This window comes from Chiloscyllium punctatum, chromosome 45 (genome assembly GCF_047496795.1).
Source record: "Chiloscyllium punctatum isolate Juve2018m chromosome 45, sChiPun1.3, whole genome shotgun sequence".
NCBI lineage: Eukaryota > Metazoa > Chordata > Chondrichthyes > Orectolobiformes > Hemiscylliidae > Chiloscyllium > Chiloscyllium punctatum.
In genome coordinates, this window is record NC_092783.1 from 53,864,282 (window position 1) to 53,892,071 (window position 27,790).

General features: G+C 44.5%; 1 protein-coding gene across 2 annotated transcripts; it reads right to left on the reverse strand.

The window, feature by feature from the left end:
- Positions 1–27,674, reverse strand: LOC140467438 (EF-hand and coiled-coil domain-containing protein 1-like). 2 transcript variants are annotated; one of them, XM_072563790.1, is made up of 7 exons: positions 26,544–27,674; positions 16,296–16,495; positions 15,923–16,049; positions 11,530–11,683; positions 5,141–5,299; positions 1,378–1,447; positions 1–1,289 (listed from the first exon to the last, which is right to left on the reverse strand). In XM_072563790.1, the coding sequence occupies exons 1-7, from the start codon at positions 27,533–27,535 to the stop codon at positions 1,159–1,161; spliced, it is 1,833 nt and encodes a 610-aa protein (XP_072419891.1). In that variant the 5' UTR covers positions 27,536–27,674; the 3' UTR covers positions 1–1,158. The 2 variants fall into 2 exon arrangements, with proteins under 2 accessions (XP_072419891.1, XP_072419892.1); XM_072563791.1 differs by lacking the exons at positions 15,923–16,049; positions 16,296–16,495.
- Between the last annotated feature and the right edge of the window lie 116 nt (positions 27,675–27,790).

The window sequence follows — 27,790 nt, forward strand, 5'->3', positions numbered from 1 at the left end:
TTTTCTCCACATCTAAACAATCAAAATCTTCCATAATATTAAAGAGTTTTAATAGGACATCCCCTTGCCTTCCTTTTCAAGAAGAAAAGAAAGTTGTCAATCTGGCATCCTCCTTATAAATCTATTTTACACCCTCTGTGTTTTGATATGTTTCTTTGTAATAATATGGTGTCCAGGATTGTATGCAGTGTTCCAAGTACCGGCTAATCAACACTCTCTACTTTTCAATTTTCTCCCATCAGAGATAAACCCAAGTGCTTTGTTTTCTGTTTAGTGACCTGGTTATTGTGAGCCACATCTTGAGATGTGGAACGTGGTTAGCTGATACAGATTCAAGACTGAGTACATCATCTTTTCTGATAAAAGTCTCTTTGTCTCCACAGAAGCTGCCGATTGGTGTTTTTTCTTTAAATTTCAGGTCTCCGGCATCTGTGGTATTCTGCTTTTTGTTAAAGCTCAGTCCCGTTCAAAAGCAACATTGAAATGCTGGAAGGGTGACCACTGGATGACATTAAACCAAGGCACCAGCTGCCTGTTCTGATGGACACGTAACCTTCATCACTCTCTTTCTGCAGGGAGCTCTCACAGTATCCTGATAAACAACTGCCTTGCAGTTATGACAAAATTAACTGGAACCACACTCTATGTGGGATCTTCCTGAGCACAAGATGGCTACCGCATTTGTCCACTCGGTAAACAGGTTTCATTAGCTGCAAAGTTCCCAGAAACAAGCGCTCTCTTTAAATCGATTTGCTTGCCTTTTGTGACCACATGCAAATTTACAGAATTTTTGTCACTGAGATTGGTCAAAGTCCATGATAGCACAGACTGTACATCATCAATTGCTTCAGACTTCTGTATGTGTCAGCCTGTGATTAGCCAGCCTCCAGTCCACAAGCATTCATAAACATTTGTGTTTCAGTGACTGATCTTCAATGGTTTCAAGAAGATAGAGAGGACTGCAGATACTAGAGACCTGGGGTCAATAAAGTGTGGAAAAAGCAAGGCAGGTCAGGCAGCATCTGAGCAGTAGGCAAGTCGATGTTTTGGCAGGACCCTCTTCCGACACATCCCAACTGACTGCTTAAGAGGGAAAGATTGAAGATTATTGCTGCAAGTCACTAATGCCACTCAATGGGATCTGCCCACTTCCATGTATTAACATGATATCACCAGGGAGTTTTTCCTGATCTGCTCATCCTCCGTTTGACATGAATCTTTGGCGAGTAACTCACAAGAGAGCAGCTCTTTATGGAGAACACTCAATATGTCCAAGGAGCTCATCATTCCTGTAAAACAGGCAGGGAAAGTTGCTATTAACAGGCCGAATCGGATTATCGCTCTCTTTTATAACATATTAGTGTTGTGATTCCTTACCATGTCCCACATTGTAACAGGAGTCCAAAGTGCTCATTAAGATCTTCCCCAATGACCGTCTGGAAATGTTCTGTGATCAAGCAGAATACAAATTGAGGATGGATAGGAATGCAAGAAAAAGGAAGAGTTAGAATCTGAAAAACATCAAAAATTGGTCCATGCAACAACTCAGGAACATGGTGTCCACTTAAAACAGACACCTCCTGTATCCTGCTATTCAGTCTGCTTGATACCTGGTGAGGATACCAGTGACAAAATAACGTCATTAAGTGTTTGCATGGATTTCTGGACAGTTAAAGCCTGTAGGCAAGTATTCACAAGACCCTCACACTGTAAACCCAATTCAAAATCATTGTCAAAACATTCAATCCATCTTTGGCAGAGGCAGGCTGACAGGACTGTAGGTGGGTCAGTGCGGACTTGTTGGGCCAAATAGCCTGTTTCCACACTGTAGGGATTCCATGATGCTAAAGCTTTAAAATAAAGGGCAACACGGTGACTCAGTGGTTAGCACTGCTGTCTCACAGCACCAGTGACCCAGGTTCAATTCCCACCTCGGGTGATTCTCTGTGTGGAGTTTGCACATTCTCCCCGTATCTATGTGGAGTTTCTTCCAAGTGCTCCGGTTTCTTCCCATAATCTCCAAGATGTGGGGGGGTTAAGTGAATTGGCCGTGATAAATTGCCCACAGTGTTCAGGGATGTGTGAGGTGAGGTGCATTAGTCAGGGGTTAATGTAGGATCCTAGGATAGGGGAATGGGTCTGGGTGGGTTACTCTTCGGATGGATCGGTGTGGACTTGTTGGGGCCAAATGACTTGTTTCCACACTGGAGGGATTAAATGATTCAATGAACACAGTGTAATCTGGCTGCACATCAGATTCAACCACTGCTGCTCTCAGAAGCTGCTCATTTGCTTCTTTGTGTTGTCCCACCCATAGCCAAGCCTCTGGTGGGGGCATACAGGCCAACAATACTGTCCATACTGGCTGTAAGGTCATCGCCATGCCATAACTAGGTGACACCTTATTCACGACAGACACACAAATAAAGCAAATACAAAGAATACTGGACAAACTCAGCAGATCTGGCAATATCTGTGCAGATAGCAACAGCTATTGTTGAGGTGCAACTCTTCTTCAGAAAGATGAGGGTTGGCCCATTTAAGCAGGAGGTGAGGAGCACTTCTTTTCTCACAAAGGGTTGTGAGTCTTTGAAACTCTCTTCCTCAAAAGGTGGCCTTTGAATTTAGTTTTTAAAGGCAGTGGGAGATGAATTCTTGATGGGTAACAGAGTGGAAGTTTATCACAGAGTGGTGGGAATGTGCAGCAGTCAGATCAGCTATGATCTTATTGGGAGAAAGTGAGGACGGCAGATGCTGGAGATCAGAGTCGAGAGAGTTGGAAAAGTACAGCAGGTCAGGCAGCAGCCGAGGGGCAAGACAGTCGATGTTTGAGCGTAAGCCCTTGATCAGGAATGTGGGCTTTTCCTGATGAAGAACTTATGCTTGAAACGTCAACTCTCCTGCTCCTCGGATGCTGCCTGACCTGCTGTGTTTTCCAGCACCACACTTTTGACCATAATCTTGTTGGTGCAACACGGTGGGTGACCTGTTGATCCATACTCTCATACAGTAAATGGATGAGGATAAAAGGAAATTAGTGTCATTTTAAGGGAAATTTTCAGAGGATTATGGGGAAGGAGCAAGCAAATGGGATTAATTACAGAGTTCCTGCAAAGAGACAGCAAAGGTATGATGGGCCAAATGGTTGCTGAATTTTTGAGGTTTCCACAAAATTTGTTTGTTTTTCATTCATTCATATTAGTGTCTCTAGCATATCAGAATACAAGTTCTGAACAAAACTCATATGGGTCTCAAAACGTTAACTCTATTTCCCTTTCCACAGATGTATCAGATCTGCCAAGTTTCTCCAGTGTTACCTGTTTGTTTCAGATTTCCAATGTTTTACTTTTATTCATGAATAAAGCAGTTATGAAGATGGATGTCAATCTGAGATAAAGAAATACTGTAGCGTATAATATCCAATTTGAAACTTGTGAAAAGGGAGGCCATGGTCTACTGGTAATATTATTAGACTATTAATCCAGAAACCCAGGTAATTTCTGGGGAACTGGGTTCAAATCCCACCATGGCAGTTTGTGGAATTTGAATTGAATAAAAATTCGAAATTAAAAGTCTAATGACGACCATGAAACAGTTGTTGATTGTTGGAAAGTCCTATCTAGTTCACTAATGCCCTTTCGGGGAAGACTTTAGTGGCCTGGTCTGGCCTACATGTGGGCAATTAAGGATAGGTCAAGAACACTGGCCTAGCCAAAGGCACTCATATTTATGAATTTAAAAAACACAATCCGTGCTCCAGTTTCTCAATGTCTCCTTGAAATGACTGCCCTCCAAAGTGAAACAAACATGCCTCAAGTGTAGCATGGTGGCTCAGTGGTTAGCACTGCTGCCTCACAGCGCCGGGGACCTGGGTTCAATTCCAACCTCAGGCGACTGTCTGTGTGGAGTTTGCATGTTCTCCCTGTGTCTGCATGGCTTTCCTCCAGGTGTTTCTGTTTCCTCCCAATGTTCAAAGATGTGCAGGTTAGATGGACTGGCAGGTTAAATTGCCCTTAGCGTCCAGGGCTGTGTAGATTAGATGGATCAGCCATGGGAAATGCAGGCTAGAGGGACAGGATAAGGGAGGTTGGTCTGGGTGGAATGCTGTTCAGAGGGTCGATGTGAACTTGATGGGCCGAATAGCCTGCTTCCACATTGTAGGGATTCTATAATTCTAACTTTGCCACACACCTAGTGAAAGAAGGGCTACCTGCACAATCTAAGGGAATGGAAGAGACCAGCATACACTGGTGAATGCTCCAGAGGGATTCCAGAAACCTGGAATGTCTATCCAACAACAAACTGCGGTTCCCCATAAGAAGTGTGCCCTAATGGGAGTTACAATTCCACAAATTCCAGGCCTGAAACTAACATGTGAAGTCGAATCGGAGAGCCAGTGCAGACACTGTGGGCCGAATGGTCTCCTTCTGCAAAGTAATAATTGTGTGACTCAATGAATACCCACATACCCACCCAGCTCCTCACTCCCCCACAACCAACATGGTGAATCGAGCCTGAATTAGCAGCCTGAATGCCAGCCACACTACTTAACACCTCTGATTGAGCTATTGCTGCAGGAAGCTGTGTCTGAACACAAGGCCAATCCTAACACGTTGTTCACCCAGTGTGAAATCATACTTACATGCTGCGAGTCAGCCTGTTCCTTACGAGCAGAACTCTTTAGTGTTTGTGATCAGACATAAAGTAAACTGCTGTGAATTTTGAAAAGCAACTGGTTCAACCAGTCCCTGACTGGGATGTGAGCAGCATTGGCGTGTTAGGAATGTTCCGACTGAATCTGGCATCTAAGTTATCGATACTGACCTCCATTCCGAAACACTCAGCTACCCTCTCACACTCGAACCTCTAACAATGAGCTATAACAATATATCATTTTAGTTGCATGACACTGTCATCTTTTGCTATAAATTCTGTTTCTTATAATACCGCCCCACTAGTTACCGGATGAAGGAGCAGCGCTCTAAAAGCTAGTCCTTCCAAATAAAGCTGTTGCTCTACAACCTGGTGTGGTGTGATTTTTAACTTTGTCCACCCAGGTCCAACACCAGCTCCTCCACATAATGAACTTCACAACTGACTACTTTCTTTTCAATCATCGGAGAGGACTTGGGGTAATTACCAGCGCTCGCAGTTGTTGCAGAAGCTGCAGTACATCCGTCAGTTTCTCCTCAATCAGCGAGAGTCTAACCCGATCAGTTTCAACCATCTGCAGTTCCATCCTCAGCATCTCCACCTCCTCCCCTTTCAGCTGGAGTTCCTTGGTCATTGCACATGTCAACTGGAAAACAAGACAGCATTCACATGGAAGGTAGCCCAACAAAGACATGCATTTTATAGCCACTCTTATACACAGATAGCTTTATAAAAAATTGGAGCAGGTTATTCAGCCCTTCAAATCTGCTCCGCCAGTCAAAATGATCATGCTGATCAGCCAGTTCAGTACCCTATTCCAATTACTCCCCCACAACTTTTGATTCCCATAGCCTCAAAAACTATATCTGGCTCCTTCTTGAAAACACTCGGGTGGCACAGTGGCTCAGTGGTTAGCACTGTTGCCTTACAGTGCCAAGGACGCGGGTTTGATTCCCACCTCAGGCGACTATCTGTGTGGAGTTTGCGTGTTCTCCCCCGTGTCTGCGTGGGTTTCCTTTGGGTTTGCTCCGGTTTCCTCCCACAGTTCAAAGATGTGCAGGTCAGGTGAACTGGCCATGCTAAATTGCCCGTAGCGTTCAGGGATGTGTGGGTTAGGCGCATTAGTCTGGGGTAAATGTAGAGTAATAGGGAATTGGTCTGGGAAGGTTACTCTTCGCAGGGTCAGTGTGGACATGTTGGGCCAAAAGACCTGTTTCCACACTGTAAGGATTCTATGATTCTACGACATTCAATATTGTGGCCTTAACCCCTTTCTATGGCAGAGAATTCCCTAGACTCATCACTCTGTGGTGCAGAAATTTCTCCTCATCTCATCCCTAAAAGGCCTAGGCTTCACGCTGAGACGGTGAGTCCTAGTTCTGGACTCTCCAGTCATCAGGAACGTCCTTCCTGTGTTTGCCCTGTCTTGTCCCATTTCTACGAGATCACCCACTCATTCTTCCAAACTCGAGTGAATATAATCCCAACCGATCCAGTCTCTCTTCATGTCATGATCATCAACTTGAGATGTGCCTAACCCTTTCACAGCCATGGCTTTTGAAGTGTAGACACTGTGGAAATGTAGGAAATGTGGCAGTCAGTTAACAAACTGCAAGCTGCCACATATAGCTATATCATACTAGTAAGATCATCAGATTTTAAAAGTGAGGTTTGTGGGTTAAATATTGCTTTGAATGTCAAAGAAATCTTCCCTGCCTTTCTTCGAAATTGTCCTGCTCTACTTGAGGGGGCAGAAGGTTAATCTTTTGTGGGAAAGACAAAATCCATTACAAAAACAAACTGTGCCCTAAATGTCCTTTCCCCAATTCTGTACTTCCCTGTGGCATGTTTATTCAACTCACTTCTCATTTAATATTTCCAACATTACACAACAGATTCATACAAAACTTTGACAACTACCTTCTCTTACAACCGGACCATTTTTACATTGTGGGAACACTGGTCTTGAAATAAAATTTGTCTCTAAGTATAATTAGTTCAAGGACATGTCAAACCACCTGGGAGGAAACATCAGGGTTCGCAGCTGTCCAGACCAGCCGGGTACATCTCCTCGTAGAAGGTTATGGAGTCACAATAACTCAAGTGCAAAATAGGCCTTTCCTTCCACTTTACTCAGGAAGCAGACTGAGCTAACAGACAATTGGAGTGTCGGGACAGACGAGATAGGAAGCTTAGGAAGGATGGGAAACTCCAGCATTGAGCAAGCAGAAAGGGAAAGCACATTCAATGGCATTTTCCTTCATCACAGGTTCCCATTCCCATAGGAATTGTGTCCCAGTACAGACTACACACCATGAACTATGACTGGGTTTGAATCTGATGTCTGTAGTTTCTAGGAGTTGAATGTGAGGGACAAAGTTGTTTTTTCTGTACAGGCAGTGGTTCATGTGTGAAATGAACTTTCAGAAGAATTTTTTTTTCGTAATTCATTCACAGAATGAGGGCATCACTGGCCAGACTGACATTTATTGTCCATCCCTAATTGCCCAGAGGGCAGTTAAGAGTCAACCACATTGTTGGAGGACCTGGAGTCACATGTAGGCCAGATCCTGAAGGACATTCATGAACCAGGTGGATTTTTCCGACAATCGATAACAGATTAATGGTCACCATTAGATTCTTGATTCCAGATCTTAACTGAATTCAAATTCCAGCATTTGTTGTGGCAGGATTCATACCCGGGTCGCTAGAATATCACCTGGGTTAACCATCTTGCGATAATACCACTCCTTCTCCTTGGTAGATGCTGTACAGTTACAATGTTTAAAATTTGGATGAGTACATGAATAGGAAATGCTTGGAGGGATATGGACCAAATGCAGGCAGGTGGGACTAGTTTAGTTTGGATAATGGTTGGTATGGACCTTGGACCAAAGGGTCTATTTCTGTGCTATGTGACTCTATGACCCGAGACATTGTTTTTAAAGCATCCTGTTCAGAGATTTTATTACATATCTCTGGAGCAGGTGGGATTTGAACCTGGGGTACCTGGTTCGGAGGTTGGGACACCAGGAACTCCCCACATACGTTTGAGGCACCACCCACGCCTTCCACCTCCTCCAAGCCTTCTGTTTCCCTGCCCCCAATGCCTCATCTTGTCCACGGATATCCAATCCCTCTACATCCCATCCACCATGACCAGGGCCTCCAAGCCCTCCGTTTTTTTCCTCTTCCGACATCCCCAACATTATCCTTCCACCGACACTCTAATTCGTTTGGCCGAACTGGTCCTCACCCTTAACAATTTCTCCTTCGAATCCTCCCACTTCCTCCAGACCAAAGGGGTAGCTATGGGCACACGTATGGGCCCCAGCTATGCCTGTCTCTTTGTTGGCCATGTAGAGCAGTTGATGTTCCGTAATTACACCAGCACCACTCATCACCTCTTCCTCCGCTACATTGCTGACTTCATTGGCGCCACCTCGTGCTCCTGCGAGGAGGTTGAGCAATTCATCAACTTCACCAACACATTCCACCCTGACCTTAAATTTACCTGGACCATCTCTGACACCTCCCTCCCCTTCCTGGACCTCTCCATCTCCATCAATGACGACTGACTTGACACTGACATTTTTTTACAAACCCACCGACTCCCACAGCTACCTAGATTACACCTCTTCCCACCCTATCTCTTGCAAACATGCCATCCAGTATTCCCAATTCCTCTGCCTCCGCTGTATCTGTTCCCAGGAGGACCAGTTCCACCACAGTACACACTAGATGGCCTCTTCTTTAGAGAATGCAATTTCCCTTCCCACGTGGTTAAAGATGCCCTCCAATGCATCTCGTCCACATCCCGCACCTCCGCCTCAGACCCCACCCCTCCAACCGTAACAAGGACAGAACGCCCCTGGTGCTCACCTTCCACCCTACCAACCTTCGCATAAACCAAATCATCTGCTGACATTTCTGCTACATCCAAAAAGACCCCACCACCAGGGATATATTTCCCTCCGCACCCCTTTCCGCCTTCCGCAAAGACCGTTCCCTCCATGACTACCTGGTCAGGTCCACGCCCCCCCTACAACCCACCATCCCATCCTGGCACTTTCCCCTGCCACCGCAGGAACTGCAAAACCTGCGCCCACACCTCCTCCCTCACCTCCATCCAAGGCCCTAAAGGAGCCTTCCACATCCATCAAAGTTTTACCTGCAAATCCACCAATATTATTTATTGTATCCGTTGCTCCCGATGTGGTCTCCTCCACATTGGGGAGACTGGATGCCTCCTAGCAGAGCGCTTTAGGGAACATCTCCGGGACACCTGCACCAATCAACCACACTGCCCTGTGGCCCAACATTTCAACTCCCCCTCCCACTCTGCCGAGGACATGGAGGTCCTGGGCCTCTTTCACCGCCGCTCCCTCACCACCAGACGCCTGGAGGAAGAACGCCTCATCTTCCGCCTTGGAACACTTCAACCCCAGAGCATCAATGTGGACTTCAACAGTTTCCTAATTTCCCCTTCCCCCACCTCACTCTCGTTCCAAACTTCCAGCTCAGCACTGTCCCCATGACTTGTCCTACCTGCCTATCTTCTTTTCCACCTGTCCACTCCACCCTCCTCCCTGACCTATCACTTTCATCCCCTCCCCCACTCACCTATTGTACTCAATGCTACTTTCTCCCCACCCCCACCCTCCTCTCACTTATCTCTCCATGCTTCAGGCTCTCTGCCTTTATTCCTGATGAAGGGCTTTTGCCCGAAACATCGATTTTACTGCTCCTCGGATGCTGCCTGAACTGCTGTGCTCTTCCAGCACCACCACTACACTTCAAGCGTCCTCGAATGCAATATATTGAGGACCAGACACAACCTATAGCAGCTGTGCTTTGTGAGGCTGGGTCATGGATAGCTAGAGGGTAATGTAATGGGAGACCACTCTTAAACTCACTCACTATGTATTTTTAAGTAAACCTCAATAGTTAATGGTGTTCACTTAAGCAAATAGGGCAGGAATTCAGGCGCGTCAAACTTGTTCAGGGTCTGCTGAGTCCTGTCTGAACAGGAACTGCCTAAACAACAATAACAACTTGCACTTAACATAAAAACATCCGAATGTTTTTCACGATGCACGATTAAACTGGAAACACTGAGCCAAAGAAGAAGGGTGACCCACTTTGAGAAACGTGGACAATGAAGTGACAGGGCTTCAAGAACAGAAGTGCCCAGGTGGAGCCAATGGTGGTGGGGGCAACGGTGACAAGGACCCTCTTCTGAATTTTAAAGGGGGATTCTTCCCCTTCCCTTCAGGCCAATGTCTCTGTTTTGGGTATCCTTGAATTGAGAAGAGGCATTTGCGAAATGTAAGACCTCTGTCCCATTCAGTATGATGTGTCTCTTCTCAATTTCTGACAGCCCATAGTAGCACACAACATGTCGTCCTCGCCGACAGCAATGGTTGTCCTGTCTTGTGGCGAGAGACCAACCCAATAATGAGTCTCCTCACAGCTTGGGTTAGGACCACAGCCTGTGGCAATAGACCATGTTCCATCTATCCTTCGGGGCGATGCCATGGTGTTGGACTGGGATGGACAAAGTTAAAAATTGCACAACATCAGATTATTTTCCGAAAGGTTTTATTTGGCAGTACAAGCTTACAGAGTACTGCTCCTGCATCAGCGCTCTGAAAGCTTGTACTTCCAGATAAACCTGTTGAACTATAGCCTGGTGTGGAGTGATTTTTCACTCCAGAGGGATGAGCAGCCCTGTAGTAATACTCAGCATTCAGTCCTTTTTCAGCACTTTTTGATCCCGTACACAATCTCATTGTTCTTTGTTCCACTCACAGCATTGGGATGTTCTTTTTGTAGTGAGTAAACTGGACAAGCAAATGAAGATGTGAAGATGAGCAAGTCCTTCCTCAGCGTCCAACTGTAATGACACATACTAAGCTTTCAAACCATCACATTCAGCCTAAGAATATTCTAGATGTGTCTTCTAAACCCTTTAACCTACACTCCATTTGAGAGCTTACCATACCCTTTACATTATAGTCAAGTTGAAAGCTAAGAATGAACTGCTTCAACCTGCAACAGTGCTACTGTCTACTAGCTGATCATATTACAGTCTTCCACTTGACTGGTCACCACATTATAGGAAGGACATGGAAACATTGGAAAGGTTGCAGCAGAGATTTACCAGAGTGTGGCCTGGTATGGAGGGAAGGTCTTATGAGGAAAGGCTGAGGGACTTGAGGCAGTTTTCATTAGAGAGAAGAAGGTTGAGAGGTGACTTAATAGAGACATACAAGATGAGAAACGTATTAGAAAGGAGAGTGAGAGCCTTTTTCCTTGGATGGTGATGGCTAGCACAAGGGGGCATAGCTTTAAATTGAGGGGTGATAGGCATAGGTTAGATGTCAGAGGTAGTTTCTTTACTCAGAGAGTAGTAGGGACGTAGAATGCCCTGCCTGCAACAGTAGTAAACCCACCAACATTAAGGGCATTTTGATGGTTATTGGATAAACATATGGATGATAATGGAATAGAGTAGGTTAGATGGGCTTTATATTGGTTTCACAGGTCGGTGCAACATCGAGGGCCAAAGGGCCTGTACTGCGCTGTAATGTTCTATGTTCTAAGCACCCAGGAACTGCAAAACAAGCTTTTACTGGATCAAATTTAATAAAACTTACTCTCTAGATCCATAGGAACAGCCAAGTTTATTCCCCACAATTCCCCTCGGTGTAAACATTGTTTTAACGATGTAGGAATCTGGAAATTAATTTGATCTTTGACTCTTGTGGAAGAGAGAAATAAGGCACCAAGATAAGTGCACTTAATTAACCAGCAACATGTTACACAATTTTGGATTTCCAGCGTTTGGAAGAATTTCTTGATCATAATTCATACCTTCTCAGTCTCAGTCTGGAGCTCTGTCACTTGTTCCTCCTTGTTCTTTAACTGAGTCATGAATTCCTTTTCTCTTTCCATCCATGGTGAAATGACCATGATCCCACAGCTGCAGTTGTGAGATAGCAGTCGTTGTAACATGCTGCTGTGGCAACTATGGATACGAAAAGAATTTAAAACAAATTCAAAATTAAGTTAAATACCTCAAAATCTGTTAAATCACAAGCTTCCATACACAGATATTGTTTGTCTAAAATAGTGTAGCTATTAAACTTCAGATACTAGATGCAATGCAAAGAGTTAGGTGGACTCAATGGATTTAAAGAACTTGCATATATTTAGGCTCTTGCACAACTTCACAGTCTCTCAAACTGCCTTAGGGTTAGTACATATCAGATTGTAGCTGTTGTTAACATGTGTGATAATTGGCAGCCAAATTGTTCACAGTAAATGTCCCAGAGACAAGATAATTTATTGCCTGATAATTTATTTTTACTGAAATTGGTTGGAACATATATTGAAAAAAGCAGAGGGGACATCACCTCTAGTTTTCTTTGAAACAGTCCCAAAGGAACTTCAACAACCCAAGGAAAAAAAACTGGGATTCAACTTGTCACCAAACTGTTGACAGACATTGGCTGGGATTGCAAAATATAAAATGGTGAGGAATAAATTAAGCGGTTTCACCACCATCAAGGGTATAGCTATAATTTTCTGTGAAGTCAGAGATATTTGCCTTCCATTTAAAGAATGTTTTGAGACATATAGCAATTGTGGTGTGACAGAGAGTTAGGAGAAAGTGCCCGAGGATGGAAATGGTTTAATGTAACATGATAAACTGTTTACAAAGCAATTTCATAACCTATGGCAGAAACTGTAAACCAGTGTTTACTGCAAAGTGTGTTGCTTCTAAAACCCAGGAGGAACAACAGCAGCAGAGAAACGGTGGGATTATAGTACCATGAGGGGAGACTGAGGATGCATTTACCCAACAACTATAGAGCTACATTCAATGATTTCACTCAGCACTTATTAAAATTATTCATTCAGGGGGTGTGGACATTGCTGGCTGGGCCAAAATTCATTATTGTCCGTCATTATTTGCCCTTTACAAGGGCATTGGAGCTGCCTTTTCGACCCATGCCAATCGGTCGGTTATAAGGACACCCATAGTACGGTTCAAGGATTTTGATCCAGTGACTGTGAGGGATTAGCAATGCAGTTCCAAGTCATGGTAACGTAAAAGACTACATTTTGTTTTTTTTTAAAACAACTATAGACTGAATTGCATGTTGGCCTGCTATAATTGGAATACAAGGAAAGTGGTTTGCAACTTGATATCAAGTGTTAAATATTCTTGAGCTTTGCAATACAACGTTGCTTTTCTGAAGCAGTAAGTGGGGGAACTTGAGATTGAACGGCACTGACAATCTTTCAAGTTAAGAAATTCTACCTGACAATAGCCCTCTGATTGACTGAGCTGCAGAATGTTAAAATGTTGCACACGGCAAGAGCAGTAGAACGTGACAAACATCTAGAGTCTGCATACCGAGAGCAACCTTCGCTTCCCCTTCATGTGGGGAAGAGACAGACGAACCAAGGAAGTTTTAAAAAACAGAATCCACACAGAGAAGACTCAAGTTCACCTGATCAGCCATCAAATCGAAGGATGACTGTCACTGTACAGATAACAGCGTATCATCATTGCAAAGATCAATATGCCTGTGGGGAAAGTAACTTTCCACCTTGCAATGTAGACTTCCAATTGCTGGAATTTTGTTTATCCTTCCCAAAAGGGAGACAGAGAGAGAGAGAGAGAGAGGGACAGATACAGAGACAGAGACAGACAGAGGTTTGTGTTCAGATGTTTCGTCACCATACTAGGTAACATCATCAGAAAGAGTCTCTGATCGAGCGATGACGGTATGTCCCGCCTCTCTATCTATAGGTCTTGGTTTCTTAAGGCGGGTGATGTCATTTCTGGTTCCTTTTTTCAAGGGAAGGTAGATAGGGTCTAAATCGATACGTCTATTGATGGAGTTCTGGTGAGAATGCCATGCTTCTAAGAATTCTCATGCATATTTTTGTTTCGCCTGACCTAGGATGTGTGTGTTATCTCAGTCAAAGTTGTGTCCTTCTTTGTCTGTATGTACAGAAACTAGAGAGAGTGGGTCGTGTCTTTTAGTGACCAGTTGGTGTTCACGTATTCTGGTGGCAAGTTTCCTGCTAGTTTGTCCGATATAGTGTTTTTTTTTACAGTTCTTATATGGCATTTTGTAAATGCCGTTAGGTTCATTAGTCACTGTCTAGGTGTGTTAGGTTGGTGGGCTACCATGATGCCAAGGGGTCTGAGTAGTCTGGAAGTCATTTCTGATATGTCTTCAATGTAAGATAATGTGGCTATAGCTTTTGTGTCTGCTTGTTTGGAGAAAGAGAGGAACAGACAGAGTCTGTGTGTGTGTGTGTGTGTGTGTGTGTGTGTGTGTGTGTGTGTGTGTGTGTGTGTGTGTGTGTGTGTGTGTCTGTCTGTCTAAGTGGACTGCAAGGTGGGCTAGCACTGTTGCCTTGCAGCACCAGAGACCCAGGTTCGATTCCTTCCTTTGGCGGCTGTTTGCAGAGTCTGCGTGTTCCTTCCATGTCTGAGCGGATTTCCTCCCACAGTCCACAGATGTACGGGCTAGGTGAATTGGCCCTGCTCCAAATTGCCCAATTGTGTCCAGGGATGAGCGGGTTTGGTGGGTTAGATATGGTACAAACCACATGTGGGGGAGCTGGGATAGGATGCTCTATGGAGGGTCAGTGCAGACTCGATGGGCTGAATGTCCTCTACACTGTAGGCATTTTACAAAGTTGCATAAATTAGAAATTCTCTGTTTTCACTGTTCTTGTTAAAGTTAAGTGCACCACAATAAAGAATGCTTTTTTCGGACACAAATTGATTTTGCCCTGAGTAGCAGTCAGTCATTTAGACGGTCTTATTAGGATTTTATGCATGCATACACTTTGTGAAGGTTTGTGGCACAATTATCGGTGCACACCTTTGAGTTAAGTCGTGTCAATGGAGCAGGGGCTCGGAGGGGAACCTGCTGCTGTATTGTTCTATGTGAACACAAACCATGTGGTTCTTTTCAAGAATAATAAAACTATTTTCAACTCAAATGCACTGGAACATCAAAAATTCTGATACCACTGGAGAAACCATTCTGGTCGAAACAATTTTTCAAACTTAGGCTGACACCAGGCAGAGTGCAGTGAAAATCTTTAGAGAAAGCAGCATTGTGTTCCTTCACCGGTTTATGTCTAAAGATCCTGTGTAAATTACTCATGTTGGTTAATGCAACAAGAGCTGGTCAATATCCAGGCTCGAGTTGAAAAGTGACAAGTTAACACTTGCACCACATAGTACTCAGCTACGACCAGCTCCAATAGAGACAATCTAATCATTGCCCCTTACATTCAATGGTATTACCATCGCTGAACTATCAACATCTTGGGGGTTACCCTTGATCAGAAACTGAACTAGATTTGTCAGATAAACACAGTGGCTACAAGAGCAAGTCTGAGGTTAGCAATACTACAGCGGGGCGAAAGTGAGGACTACAGATGCTGGAGATTAGAGTCGAGAACGTGGTGCTGTAAAAGCACAGCAGGTCAGGCAGCATCCGAAGAGCAGGAAAATCGACATTTTGGGCAAAAGCCCTTCATCAGGAATACTACCTCGCCTAACTCACATTCAGTCTCCAAAGCTTTTCACCACCTACGAGGCACAAGTCAGGAGTGTGATGGAATACTCCCAATTACCTGAATGGGTGCAGCTCCAACAACATTCAAAGTTGACACCATCCAAGACAAAACAGCCCACTGGATTGGCACCACAACTAAAAGTATCCACTGCCAACACTCCATACATGCTGCTGCTGCTGTTATCAACAAGATGATAAATTCACCAAAGATCATGAGACAGCATCTTCCATGACCACTTCCATATAGATGACCAAAGGCAGCAGATACATGGGAACACCAGGCCCTGCTAGTTCCCTTCCAAGCCACTCACCAACTGGACTTGGAAATATATTGTCATCCCTTCACTGTCACTGGGACAAAATCCTAGAATTTCTTCCTAATGGGCAGCAGTTCAAGAACACAGCTCACCACCACCTTAACAAAGGGCAAATGGGGAGGGGCTATGAAAGCTGGCCAGCCAGTGATTCCCATGTCCCATGAATGAACTAAGAAAAGAGTCAACCTAAGAACTCAAGATTTGTACACTCCATTTGTTCTCCTCTATGCTTCCATTTTCTTTCTAATTGATGGAAAACACTTAACTGGAACAAATGGGAAATAGGAATCGTGACTCGAGGGTGTTCCCTTCACGTTTTTGCAAGAAGCTTACCCTTCACTACTGCAGCCATCTCTATTCTGTTCCATCATCTGACACTGTTGACCCTCTGAACCTCTCTCTTCCTCCTCCTCATCAGAAGCAGCACACCCCTCGACCGCTCTGAGTAAATGTCCCTCATCTGTGGAAAAAAACAGGATAGAGCAGGTACTCTCTAAAGGCAGATGGGCGTAGACATTGCAAAGTTTCAGAAAGTACCGAATTTACGTGATAATGGCAAAAATCAGCACAGTGACAGCAGCAATATATTTTTTGCTGTGCTGACTGCACAAATAGGGACATTAAAGATTTTATGCAGCCTGTCTTGGTTTGAAAGCCCAGAGCTAGGTTTTTAGACTTTACATTGACACCTTGAAAAGCTTTTTACCTTCATTACAGGAAGGATCCCCAATCTGCAAGCTGGAACATTCCCTGCTTTCCGAGGTTGAATCTGCTTTTCCTGTGGGAGGACTCCGTGTTTGTTGGAATGAGGGACTCCAGTTATTCTGCCTAGAGCTGCAATATTTGTGGAAGTGTTGGGAGTGGTTCAGCAGAGCTGGGTCCTTTCTGCCTTGACCTTCTTGTGACCTTGATAAAGAACAAGTTATAGCATTTATCAGTAATGGCAGGTCAGTCTCCTCAGTTTGAATGGGTGGGTGGGCGAGATGTTCCTTTACAGTAAAAGCCTTAGTTTCAGATCATCTTGTGTTAACTTCAAAGCTATTCTGACAACTCAGAACTCATTGTCAAAACTGCGGCAGTTTTACTCCTTTTTCTTGTGGTATGGGCAGCGTTAACAAGACCGCGTTTTGTGGGTGAGACGGTGGCTTAGTCATTAGCACCACTGTCTCACAGCGCCAGGAAACCGGGTTGGACTCTCGGGTGACTTGTGTGGAGTTTGCACGTTCTCCCAGTGTCTGCGTGGGTTTCCTCCCACTGTCCAAAGATGTACAGGTTAGGTGGATTGGCCACGCTAAATTGCCTATCGTGTCCAGGATGTACAGGCTAGGTGGATTAGCCATAGGAAATGCAGGGTTAAAGGGCTGGGGTAGAGAATGGGTCTGGGTGTAATGCTCTTCAGATGGTTGGTATAGACTCACTGGGCCGAAAGAGCTGCTTCCACACTGCAGGGATTTTATGACTCCATGTTAAGGGGCTATTTCTAGTTACCTTCAGGTGGTGAGCTGTCTTCTTGAATTCCTACCTGAGAGGGAAAACACCAGCAACAAAACAGTAATATGTGGAAATGTTCTGATGATATTGACCAGCTGTACACTGTACTCTGAAGGTTGATTCTCAAGTACATAAAAGGCAGAATGCCTTGTAGTGCAGTGATAATGCCCTGAACTTAGATTTTGAACCGACACCTAACTGCTCCAGAGGTTTGTCATTATGTGCCCAAACAAGTTGAATAAGAAAAAAAAGAGAATGGTGAAGAAACTTTGCATGTCTGGCAATAGCTGTGGAGAGAGAGAAACATTTTTAGCCCAATAAGAATCTTCTTCAGAGCTGGTTCTGAAGTTCTCTTATTCTGAAAAGTCATAAGAACACAAGATCTAGGAGCATGAGCAGCTCAGGTCCTTGAGTGAATCTGATATTTAACACAATCATGGCTGATCTCATCTCAGCTTCAACTTCACTGCCCTGCCTGATCTCCACAACCCTTCAAATGTATTACTAATTACCAGACTACACCTCAAGACTTGAAACATTAACTGTTTTTCTCTCTCCACAGATGCTGAATTTCTTGAACATTTGTTTTAGGTTCCAGAATCGCAGTATTTTCCCTTTGTTTGAGATCGAATAAAAATATCTAGGACACAAGGTGGACTATTGTATCAAATTTGCCATTCCACTGTTGTTTTCCTTCTCAGCGATATCCTTTAACTACTGAAATGATTATTACAGGTGTTTTTTTTCAGATTTATTCATACAAGAGTTAAATTGCTTGTGGCACGTAGGTTCACATAAATGAGTTCCTTCCCCTGCAGGAAATCAGTGAACCTGTCAAATCCTTCTCAGCAATCTAGTTTTCTTTTTGCTGCAGTCAGTTAGTTCACAAATTATCAAAAGGGTTCAGAAACAAAAACAGAAACTGCTGGAAAAGCTCAGCAGGTCTGGCAGCATCTGTGGGGAGAAGTCGGAGTTAAGGTTTCGGGTCTAGTGACCATTCCTCAGTTCGGATTTGTTTCTGATTTCCAATGTCTGCAGTACTTCCAGTTAATCAAATGTATTCAATTCAACTCCAAAGTTAGCCACCAGGATACACGAACACCAGCGAGCCACAAAAAGACACGACCCTCTCTCCCTCGTAGCCCTACACACGGATGAAAAAAAACACCATTTCGACTGGGACAACACATCTATCCTGGGTCAGGCTAAGCAAAGACAGGCCAGAGAATTCCTAGAGGCCTAGCACTCCAACCACAACACCATAAACAAACGCATAGATCTAGATGCCATCTATCAACCCCTCAGAAAACGAACAGGAAATGACCACAAACTCCAGGAACCCCATCCAGGACAAACATATAAATAGAAAGCAGGAGACGACAGTTTCGCTTCACTTGGAGGTCGCCACTGATGATGTTACCTAGCCAGGTAATGAAACATCTGGATATCAAATCTACAGCTCAGCGAGCAAACCTACACCCTACCCCTCAACTCCCAAGCTTGCTACGGTTGGATTTGAACTCCTTACAACAGTTTAGAAAACTATTTCTAGACCTTTCTTGCCTGCTTAGACTCCATGATGTTGGGCACGATTGCTCTGCTTTCTCTTTCGTGACAGTTCCCACCTGCAACACCAATGAAGTTCTCAAAGGGAACTATCATTTGTGAACTTTTGCAAAGAGTGAACTAGAGAAAAAGAATCAAGAGAGAAACTGCCACATAAACTCAACAGCTCTGACAGCATGTGTGAAGAAAAAAATGGATTTAATGCTTCGAGTCCAGTGATCCTCATTCTTTGAGTTGTGTGTTTCTCCAGGAATTTCTGTTTTTATTTGTTTCAGATCTCCAGCATCCATGGTTCTTTGTTTTCTGGAAAGGCCGGCAGGCCACAGTCCATCCTGTGAGCCCCGGCAGTGCCCTTTCATCAGTGTCTATGAGCAGTGATGCTTGTGTCATTGAAGATTAATGTACAAAGACAATCCAATCCAGAGGCTGCAAGTTAATACCTAATTATATGGATATGGTGTGACAAGTATCACTCTGACACAGCTGTGGAAGCACTCCATTCACTGGCATATCATGTTTTCAATGATACCATATCTCTAGCTCGTGCCAGCCTGGTTCAATAGAACATATTCATCCAGACATAGTGGCACTTGGCGCCTGTGGCATCAACTGGGGGGAAATGGTCTTTCCAGCTGCTGAGTTGGCACAACCAGAATTCTATCATCTATTTCAAGGAAAACTACAGCAAGGTGTGAAGCAGCCAGTAAAAGCTATATTTGCTTTAAAACAATGTTGTTCTTTCAAGAGCACAATGTGGTTAGCATATTTATAACTTCTTGATGTCCATACTCTTTTGGTTCTCTTGTGTGATAGGTGTCTCCACTCGTACTAAAGAGCAAAAGAACAATACAGCACAGGAACGGGTCCTACAGCCCTCTATGCCTGCGCCAACACATTTTGCCCTTCTATACTAAAACTGTCTTCACTTACAGGATCCGTAAATCTCTATTCCCTTCCCATTCATGGATTCATCCAGGTGTTTCTTGAATGCTGCTATTGTGTCTGCTTCCACCACCTCCTCTGGTAGCGTAGTCCAGGCACTCACCACCACTCTTACAGGTTCCTACTGTCCCTTGTAACCTTTATTCATCCTAAAGTAAGGCTCTCTCACTCTCTTCTGCACTCAAAATTCATTATTTACAGCTGAATGCACATCTGACTGAAGCTAGCTTTCTTAAGAGCAGTGTTTCACTTCTGCTTCATCATGTACTTCTCTCTCATACTCTCCACTACTGTCCGTGTGGCGATATAATCTCCATTAACAACATTAGCACAGTCACATTCCAGTTTAACACAACACCCTGAGGAACATAGGCATTGTCCTTACCTCTGAGCCAGGTGGTCCAGCTTCAAGTCCCACTTGCCCAGGAGGTACGGCATACAATTGTCTAATCAGGTTGACTACAATTACTATACTGCAGTATTCGCTGACTGGCTTCCACCTCTTCCCAGACATACTACAATACTGATCTTTGAGGATGGGGAGAATTATATCACTTCCACTTCAGTGATCCCCAAACAGGAACTGAGAGCTAGACTGACTCATCATTTGCCTTCAAATACAAACCTACATGTAATGTTTTCTTTACCAGTCCTTTTCCATGCTATCTTCTTTCAGTTATCAGTGGTTTGAGAGACCCTTTTATCCCTCCTCATTTTAACTGTATATATCATTGAATTTCTGCATCTGCCACAATTTTCTGTTCCCTGCACAAGTACAAATCAGCACCTGAGACTTTGAGGAATTATGCCAATGAACTGATCCGAGAAAGCTACAAATTCTCTTCCCATCACCATCATCTCATAACCTTCATAAAGTGAACTGCACCAGAAGATACATGTCAGGTCATTTGGAACGTGCGATGTAAAGTCAGCATCGGTGGAGAGAAAAACAGTTATCACTGAGTCCCATACCACTTTGTTGTAACTAAAGTAACATGGGCTTGGTTTGAAAAAAAATTAATTTTGGTTAAAGAAATCACTTTGTCCCCAGTGGACTCCACCTTTCAAATACAAAGTTCACTGTCTTTCTACGAATTTATTTTGTTGTTTTTTTTTCGAAAATGAGTCCTATATCCTGATCGGAACCATTCTTCAGACAACCTGTTCCAAGTGGGTAAAAACAATGACTGCAGATGCTGAAAATCAAATACTGGATTAGTGGTGCTGGAAGAGCACAGCTGCTCGTTGGATGCTGCCTGAACTGCTGTGCTCTTCCAGCACCACTAATCCAGTAACCTGTTCCAAGTGTTGACTGCCTTTGGTGTCAAGAAATTCAGTGGATTAGAGAAGTATATTGTGAGTGCATAGGACAGAATTAAACAACAATAAAACTAAGGTCGGTGGAGTTGTGGATCGTGACAAAGGATGTTGCAGGTTACGGACGGACATAGATAAGCGGCAGAGCTGGGCTGAGAGGTGGCAAATGGAGTTTAATGTGGAAAAGCGTGAGGTGATTCACTTTGGAAGTAGCAACAGGAATAAAGAGCACTGGGCTAATGGTAAGATTCTTGGCTGTGCAGATGAGCAGAGAGACCTCAGTGTCCATGTACATAGATCCCTGGAAATTGCCAACCAGGTTGATAGGTTTGTTAAGAAGGCATACGGTGTGTAGAGGGATTGAGCTTCAGAGCCATGAGGTTATGTTACAGCTGTACAAAACTCTGGTGCGGCCGCACTTGGAGTATTGCATATAGATCTGGCCACTACATTATAGGAAGGATGTGGAAGCTTTGGATAGGGTTCAGAGGAGACTTACTCAGATATGGCCTGGTATGGAGGGAAAGTCTAATGAGGGATTTGAGGCTGTTTTCGTTAGAGTGAAGGTTGACAGGTGACTTAATTCAGACATATAAGAAAATCAGAGGGTTAGATAGGGTGGACAGTGATAGCCTTTTCCCTCGATAGTGATGGCTAACCCGAGGGGATGTAGCTTTAAATTGAGGGGTGATAGATATAGGACAGATGTCAGAGGTAGTTTCTTTACTCAGAGAGTAAGTAGGGGTGTGGAACACACTGCCTGCAACAGGAGTAGACTCGCCAACTTTAAGGGCATTTAAATGGTCATTGGATAAACATATGGATGAAAATGGAATAGTGTAGGTTAGACAGAATTCAGGTTGGTTCCACAGTTCAGTGCAATATCAAGGGCCGAAGGGCCGAAACTGCACTATAATGTTCTAATATTCTAAAAGGAGAATTTCCTGATGAAGGGAATGAATGTCAAACATATAGACAAAAGATGTGACTGTAAAGTCATTGTGTTTCCATACAACAAAGATTCTGATTTCTGCTGTTACATTTTCTCATCTCACACTTCTTTGTGCGGATACTGGAGAATCTTTCATTTTGCCTTGTGAGATGAGTAGTACATTTGCTGCATTCTCTATTGTGTAACTCAGTTGTTGAGTTGTGCTGACATTAGCAGACAATCTATGCCTCCTGATAGAATGTTACAAGTTGCTGTGGTTTCACGCAAATAAAGAGCATCTTACAGACAGCTGATGGCAGCAGAAATCTCTTGCAAAACACTCAACAAGCCCAGACCATTTCACTCATCTTTAAAGTTGTGTACAATAGCACACTGCAGGTACTGTAATTGGTTGTGAAGAAATTGTGACTGTTTTATCAGCTGCCTTTTCCAAAGATGGATCACAATACGGACTGATTGCCAATTAGCCCCTTTCTGTCAGGGACAGGCTTCCAACATCAACTTATTACATTTATTTCAGTTCCATTCTATTCAGCTACACTTCATGTTGGCCCACTCAATTTGATGCAGGTTGTTATGCTTCGCTCCATTTAACATTATCAGCACAACGTATATTTGGTCTTTAATCTGTTTGTGAGAAGTTACTGTGTGCGATTTAGCTGATACATGTCTTACATTATATCAGCGAAGTGTTTAATTGGGTGTAAAATGTTTGGGACATTCTTCGATATTACATAGATTTACTGTTTCCTCATCTTTCATACATCTCACTCCATTCCATAAGATATAGGAGCTGAGTTAGGCCATACAGCCCATCGAGTTTACTCTGCCATTCGATCATAGCTGATATGTTTCTCAAACTCATTTTCCTGCATTCTCCACATAACCCTTGATCCCCTTACTAATGAACAAGCTCTTGATCTCTGACTTAAATACACTCAATGACTTGGTCTTCTCAGCCTTCTGAGGCCATGAGTTCCACAGATTCACCAACCCCTGGCAAATAAATTCCTCCTCTCAGTTTGAAAGGGGCATTACAGTGTTTCACTGTGAGGCTGTGCCCTTGGGTCGTAGTCTTACCTACTCTTGAAAACATTTTCTCCATGTCCACACGATGCAGGTCACTCAGTATTCTGTCAGTTTCAATGAGGATTCCTTTCTCATCCTTCTAAACTCCAACAAGCGCAGTGCCAAAGACCATGGCATACTACTCCCTCAATGACAATCCAAACCAAACCACAGGATTGAACTTCTTGATTGGTTGGTGGGGGGTGGGGGGGTTTGGTGGGGGGTGGGGGGGTGGGTGGGGGGGGTGATGTGGAGGGTTGGAGGAGGTGGGGGAAGTGTTCTCTCACTTTCCCATCAAATCTTCAGGAGAGTCTAAGAGAAACTGAGGACTGCAGATGCTGGAGATCAGAATTGAGAGTATGTTGCTGGAAAACCACAGCAGGTCAGGCAACATCAGAGGAGCAGGAGAATCAGGGCTTATGCTCGAAACGTTGATTCTCCTGCTCCTCTGATGCTGCCTGACCTTCAGGAGAGTCTGTAAACATTGCACATTCCTTCAGACCGGGATCCCCAACAATCAACTGTTTAGCTAACCAAATGGCAGCTAGCAAATTCTGGTAACCACAGGACACTTGAATACAGTAAACCAGGTTTTGCTGCACTCCAATCTTAATCATTTCCAAAGCTGCAAACTGTGCTTTTAGTTTGATAGAAACATCAACACCTACTTTCTGGCTGCTCCTTTTGGGACCTGCTAATGATTCCACTGAAGATGTCCATTGATCCACTGGTGTTACCACAAAGCATCAAGTCACACCTGTGAATGGTCGTAAGTCCTCCAAGATTGATCACAGCTCTCTTGTGCCAATATAGTCAGAGCTGCATGTGCCGGGGAACTCCATCCCTTAGAAGTAGCCCAGGCCACTCACCATCCTGGCCTGGAAATACACAGTTGCTGAGTCAAAATCCTGGAGCTTCTTCTCTAATATCACCGTGGATTAAGGAATGTAGCTATTCAATCTGGCAGCTCAACACCAACTTCGCAGGGACAATTAGGAAGGGCATTTATTGGCCGAGTCTGTGAAGCACCTGTATCATGAATGAGTTTTTAAAAAGTCTCTCTCAGCAAATCGCTTTCGTTTTTAAAGTCATTGTTCGTTTATAATTCAATATGAACAATTCGAATTGGAACTCTCTCTCTCTCTCTCTCTCTCTAATGACTTTGTGGGTGTACCTACAAGCCCAGGACTGCAACAATTTGAGAAGGCAACTTGCCATCACCATGTCAGGAGCAACTAGGGATGGCTTGGCCAATGACGCGCACATCCCATGAACAAATTAAACAAAATTAAGTGGCTCCTTTTGGAAGACAATGTTTAGACTTGGAGTCAAATGGATAAGGAACATATATATGAGACATGATTTGGCGGTGCCGGTGTTGGACTGGGCTGTACAAAGTTAAAAAGCTTGAATACCATGATAGTTTCATGGTATTCAAACAGATGAAAGACTCAACAGACAATCAAGGTATTTTTCAATGTATAATTTCAGTTACATCACACTATAAATTTTTGCTATAAATTCTGTGTATTAGGATTGAGCCCTCCACTATCACCTGATGAAGGAGCAACGCTCCGAAAGCTAGTGTGCTTCCAATTAAACCTGTTGGACTATAACCAGGTGTTGTGTGATTTTTAAATAAATATATGAGACGTATTGTTTTTGAAATGATTTGGTTGAAATATTAGCAGACATTGATGTGGTAGTCTATGGTGTATTCAGCATTGTTCATATGCCACATTATATTCACTATTGCAGGTCAAGTGAAAGGGAATGCAGAACTGCAGGACATGGACACTGGTCAATGAACTTACTTAATTAGCTGGAGGCAATTCCTCCTCTTGTGCTGTAACCCTTCTGTGATTCTGAGAAGTTACACAATCTCTTTACGAGGTGATCAACAAACATTGTCTTTTATATTGACAACCACAACCTGACAATGAATTCCGAAAGGGGAGACTTTCTCCAGGTAATTTCCTCAAAAGTACAATGACAAACCTGTTACAAACTCCAAAACATTTCCACAATTACAATGGGTAACATAAGAAGTCTTCACTCTCATACCTTCTATGTTACGGGGGCAAAGTGGAACTGAAGGCTATGGCCCCTGGCTCTTGTCTGTCATTAGAGCCGAGAGCAGATGATTCAAACTGAGTGCATCCTTGGTATGTGTACAGTACACATCTGAGCAGGCAACAGAAATAACTTGTACCTGAATGGGCTGAGGTGGTTTTCAACAACCTACCCCACCACCATCCTCACACAAAAAATAAGTTGAAGTCAATTAAATAAAAGCAAAATACTGCTGCAAATCTGAAATAAATGGAGAAAGTGCTGAAGAAACTCAGCAAGTCTGCCAGTATCTGTGGAGTGAGAGACATAGTTAATGTTTCAGCTCGGTTCATTGGTCATTCACTTACTGCAAGGGGTTGATCAGCTCATTTGGCTGGATGGTTGACTTTGTGATGCAGAGTGGCACCAACAGTATGGGCTTGATTCCTGCATTGGCTGAGTTTACCACAAAGGACTCTCCTCAATCTCTCCCCTCACCTGAGGCTTGAGACCCTCAGGTTAAACCGGCACCACTCTCTCTGATGACAGATCAGCATTATGGTCAAATAGAACTAGAATGACTTTACTTGTTCCAAACTCCAAGGGGCTCTGCTGTCAATTAGAAATGGAGTGTAAAGAATTCACTATGGACAGGATGCTGTTTCTCTTAATGTCTGATAAGAGGTATATTTTTAAAATCAACCTGTTCAGCTGTATTGTGACATTAGGATGGGGATTTGAGACTTTTAATTCAGAGGCAAGGTCACTACCATCATGCATAAGAACACCTTTGAGTGTGAAAAACACATTGATTTAAAAACAATGTGTTCAGATTTATTATGACATGTGGATGTAAACCTGGGGCTTCTGACTCAGAGGCAAGGACACGACCACTGTGCACTAGAGCAGTTCAGGATATAGAGTCATAGAGATGTACAACCATGGAAACAGACCCTTCGGTCCAACTCACCCATGCCGACCAGATATCTCAATCCAATCTAGTCCCACCTGCCAGCACCCGGCCCATATCCCTCCAAACCTTTCCTATTCATATACCCATCCAGATGCCTTTTAAATGTTGCAATTGTATCAGCTCCCACCACTTCATCTGGCAGCTTATTCCATACACGTACCACCCTCTGTGTGAAAAAGTTGCCCCTTAGGTCTCTTTTATATCTTTTGATGTATTATGACACCGGGATGGTAAAATGGCTCTTCTGGCTCAGAGGTAGGGACAATACCTCTATGTACTGGAGCAGTTTGGGATGTGATTTCTTTATATAAATATCCTGTTCAGGTGTATTAAGGTATTAGGATGGGAACTTGGGTGTTCTGGCTCAGAGGTTGGGTCACCACCACTATGTACTAGAGCAGTTTGGAATGAATTTGGATGGGAACCTGGGTTTTCTGGCTCAGAGGCAGGGACACTACCAGTGTGTACTGGAGCAGTTTGAGGTGTGATGTTGGAATGAATTAGGATGGGAACCTGAGTCTTCTGGCTCAGAGGCAGGGACATTACCACTGCATTAGAACAGTCCCTGGGAATGAGAGAGAGTGTGCACTGACCTGTCCAGCTGTAGTTGGTCTTCCAGCTCCTGGAGCCGGCTCTCTAACAGCGGCAGCTGCCGGACTCTCCTCTCCAGCTCCTTCACGTTGCTCAGGGCGGCCCGGAGAGCGGAGGTCACCCTCTCGGCTTGAGCCCGGAGCCGGCCGTGCTCGGCTCGGAGGGCGGCGAGCCGGTGCTCCCGGTGCCCGAGGCGGCAGTGAGCGTCCCGCAGCTCCTGCTCCAGCTGCCGGTTCAGGCGCCTCGCCTCGTCCAGCTGACCGTCCCGGGACGAGCGGATCAGCTCCAGCTCCCGGAGCAGGTGGCGGGAGCCCGGGCAGCTCAGCCCGGGCGGCCGGGGCTCCTGGAGCTGCCGCCTCTGGTGCCTCGGAGCCCCGGGGAGGCCAGTGACGGCTTTGTGGAGGCCGACTTCCAGAGCCAGGCAGCGGGCATCGCTGCTCTGCAAGGCGCCCCGGAGATCCTCCACCAACTCCCGCAGGCTGGCATTCTCCAGCTCCCTCGCACTGGGATCTTGCTGTGCCCCGGGGCTCTCCTCCTCCTCCTCCTCTGCGCCTCCCTCCCGGGGTAGCTGGAAGGACACGCTCCTCTTCCCCCTCCTCCGGCGAGGACACCGCAGTTGGATCTGCCTCTCTATGTGCTCTGTCTCTTTGCTGACGGGCAGCCGCAGTCCTGGCTCCCTCCGACCCAAGAGGCCGTGGAAAGGTTCGCACAGGAGGGCGTGAAAGTGCCGGAAGGTGACCGCCTCGGGCGGCCCTTCCACCCCATCCTCCAGCCCCAGCACAAAGCACAGCGCCCGAAAGTCCTCGCCCGACACCAGCCCGTCCCCCTCGTAGTCCAAGTGGTGAAAGATCTCCTGCAGGTACTGGTCCAGGCCGGTGGCCAACACCACAATCTCGTTGTCCACTTGGCCGCCCTCGGGGCCGAAGTGATGGGACAAGGCGCTGACCAACCACGAGGTCCTCCGGCCAGGGCCAGAATCACCGCTACCCAGCATGGTCAAGCAGCGAGTGAGGAAGGGAAATCTTCCAATTCACTTTTTAGCACCGAACTCCAAAAGACTAACGCAAAAAATTCATTGATAAAACCTAACTCCAAAAGATTACTGGAAAAAAATTAAAAATGTAACTTCAAAAAAAAAGACACAGTGGAGAGGCCATCCGCAACATGTTAAAAAAAAGTTTAAAAAGTTTTAAAAAATGTAATTTCAAAAGATAAATGTAAAAAAATTTATAAAAATGTAACTCAGAAA

Bases quoted from the DNA above. Each gene is read 5' to 3' on its own strand.
- LOC140467438 (XM_072563790.1), bottom strand. From the start codon at position 27,535: ATGCTGGGTAGCGGTGATTCTGGCCCTGGCCGGAGGACCTCGTGGTTG. The intron at 16,496-26,543 runs GTCAGTGCACAC...TTCTTTATCAAG, and splicing joins GACCAACTACAGCTGGACAG to GTCACAAGAAGGTCAAGGCA. The intron at 1,290-1,377 runs GTAAGGAATCAC...CCTGTTTTACAG, and splicing joins CTGTTACAATGTGGGACATG to GAATGATGAGCTCCTTGGAC.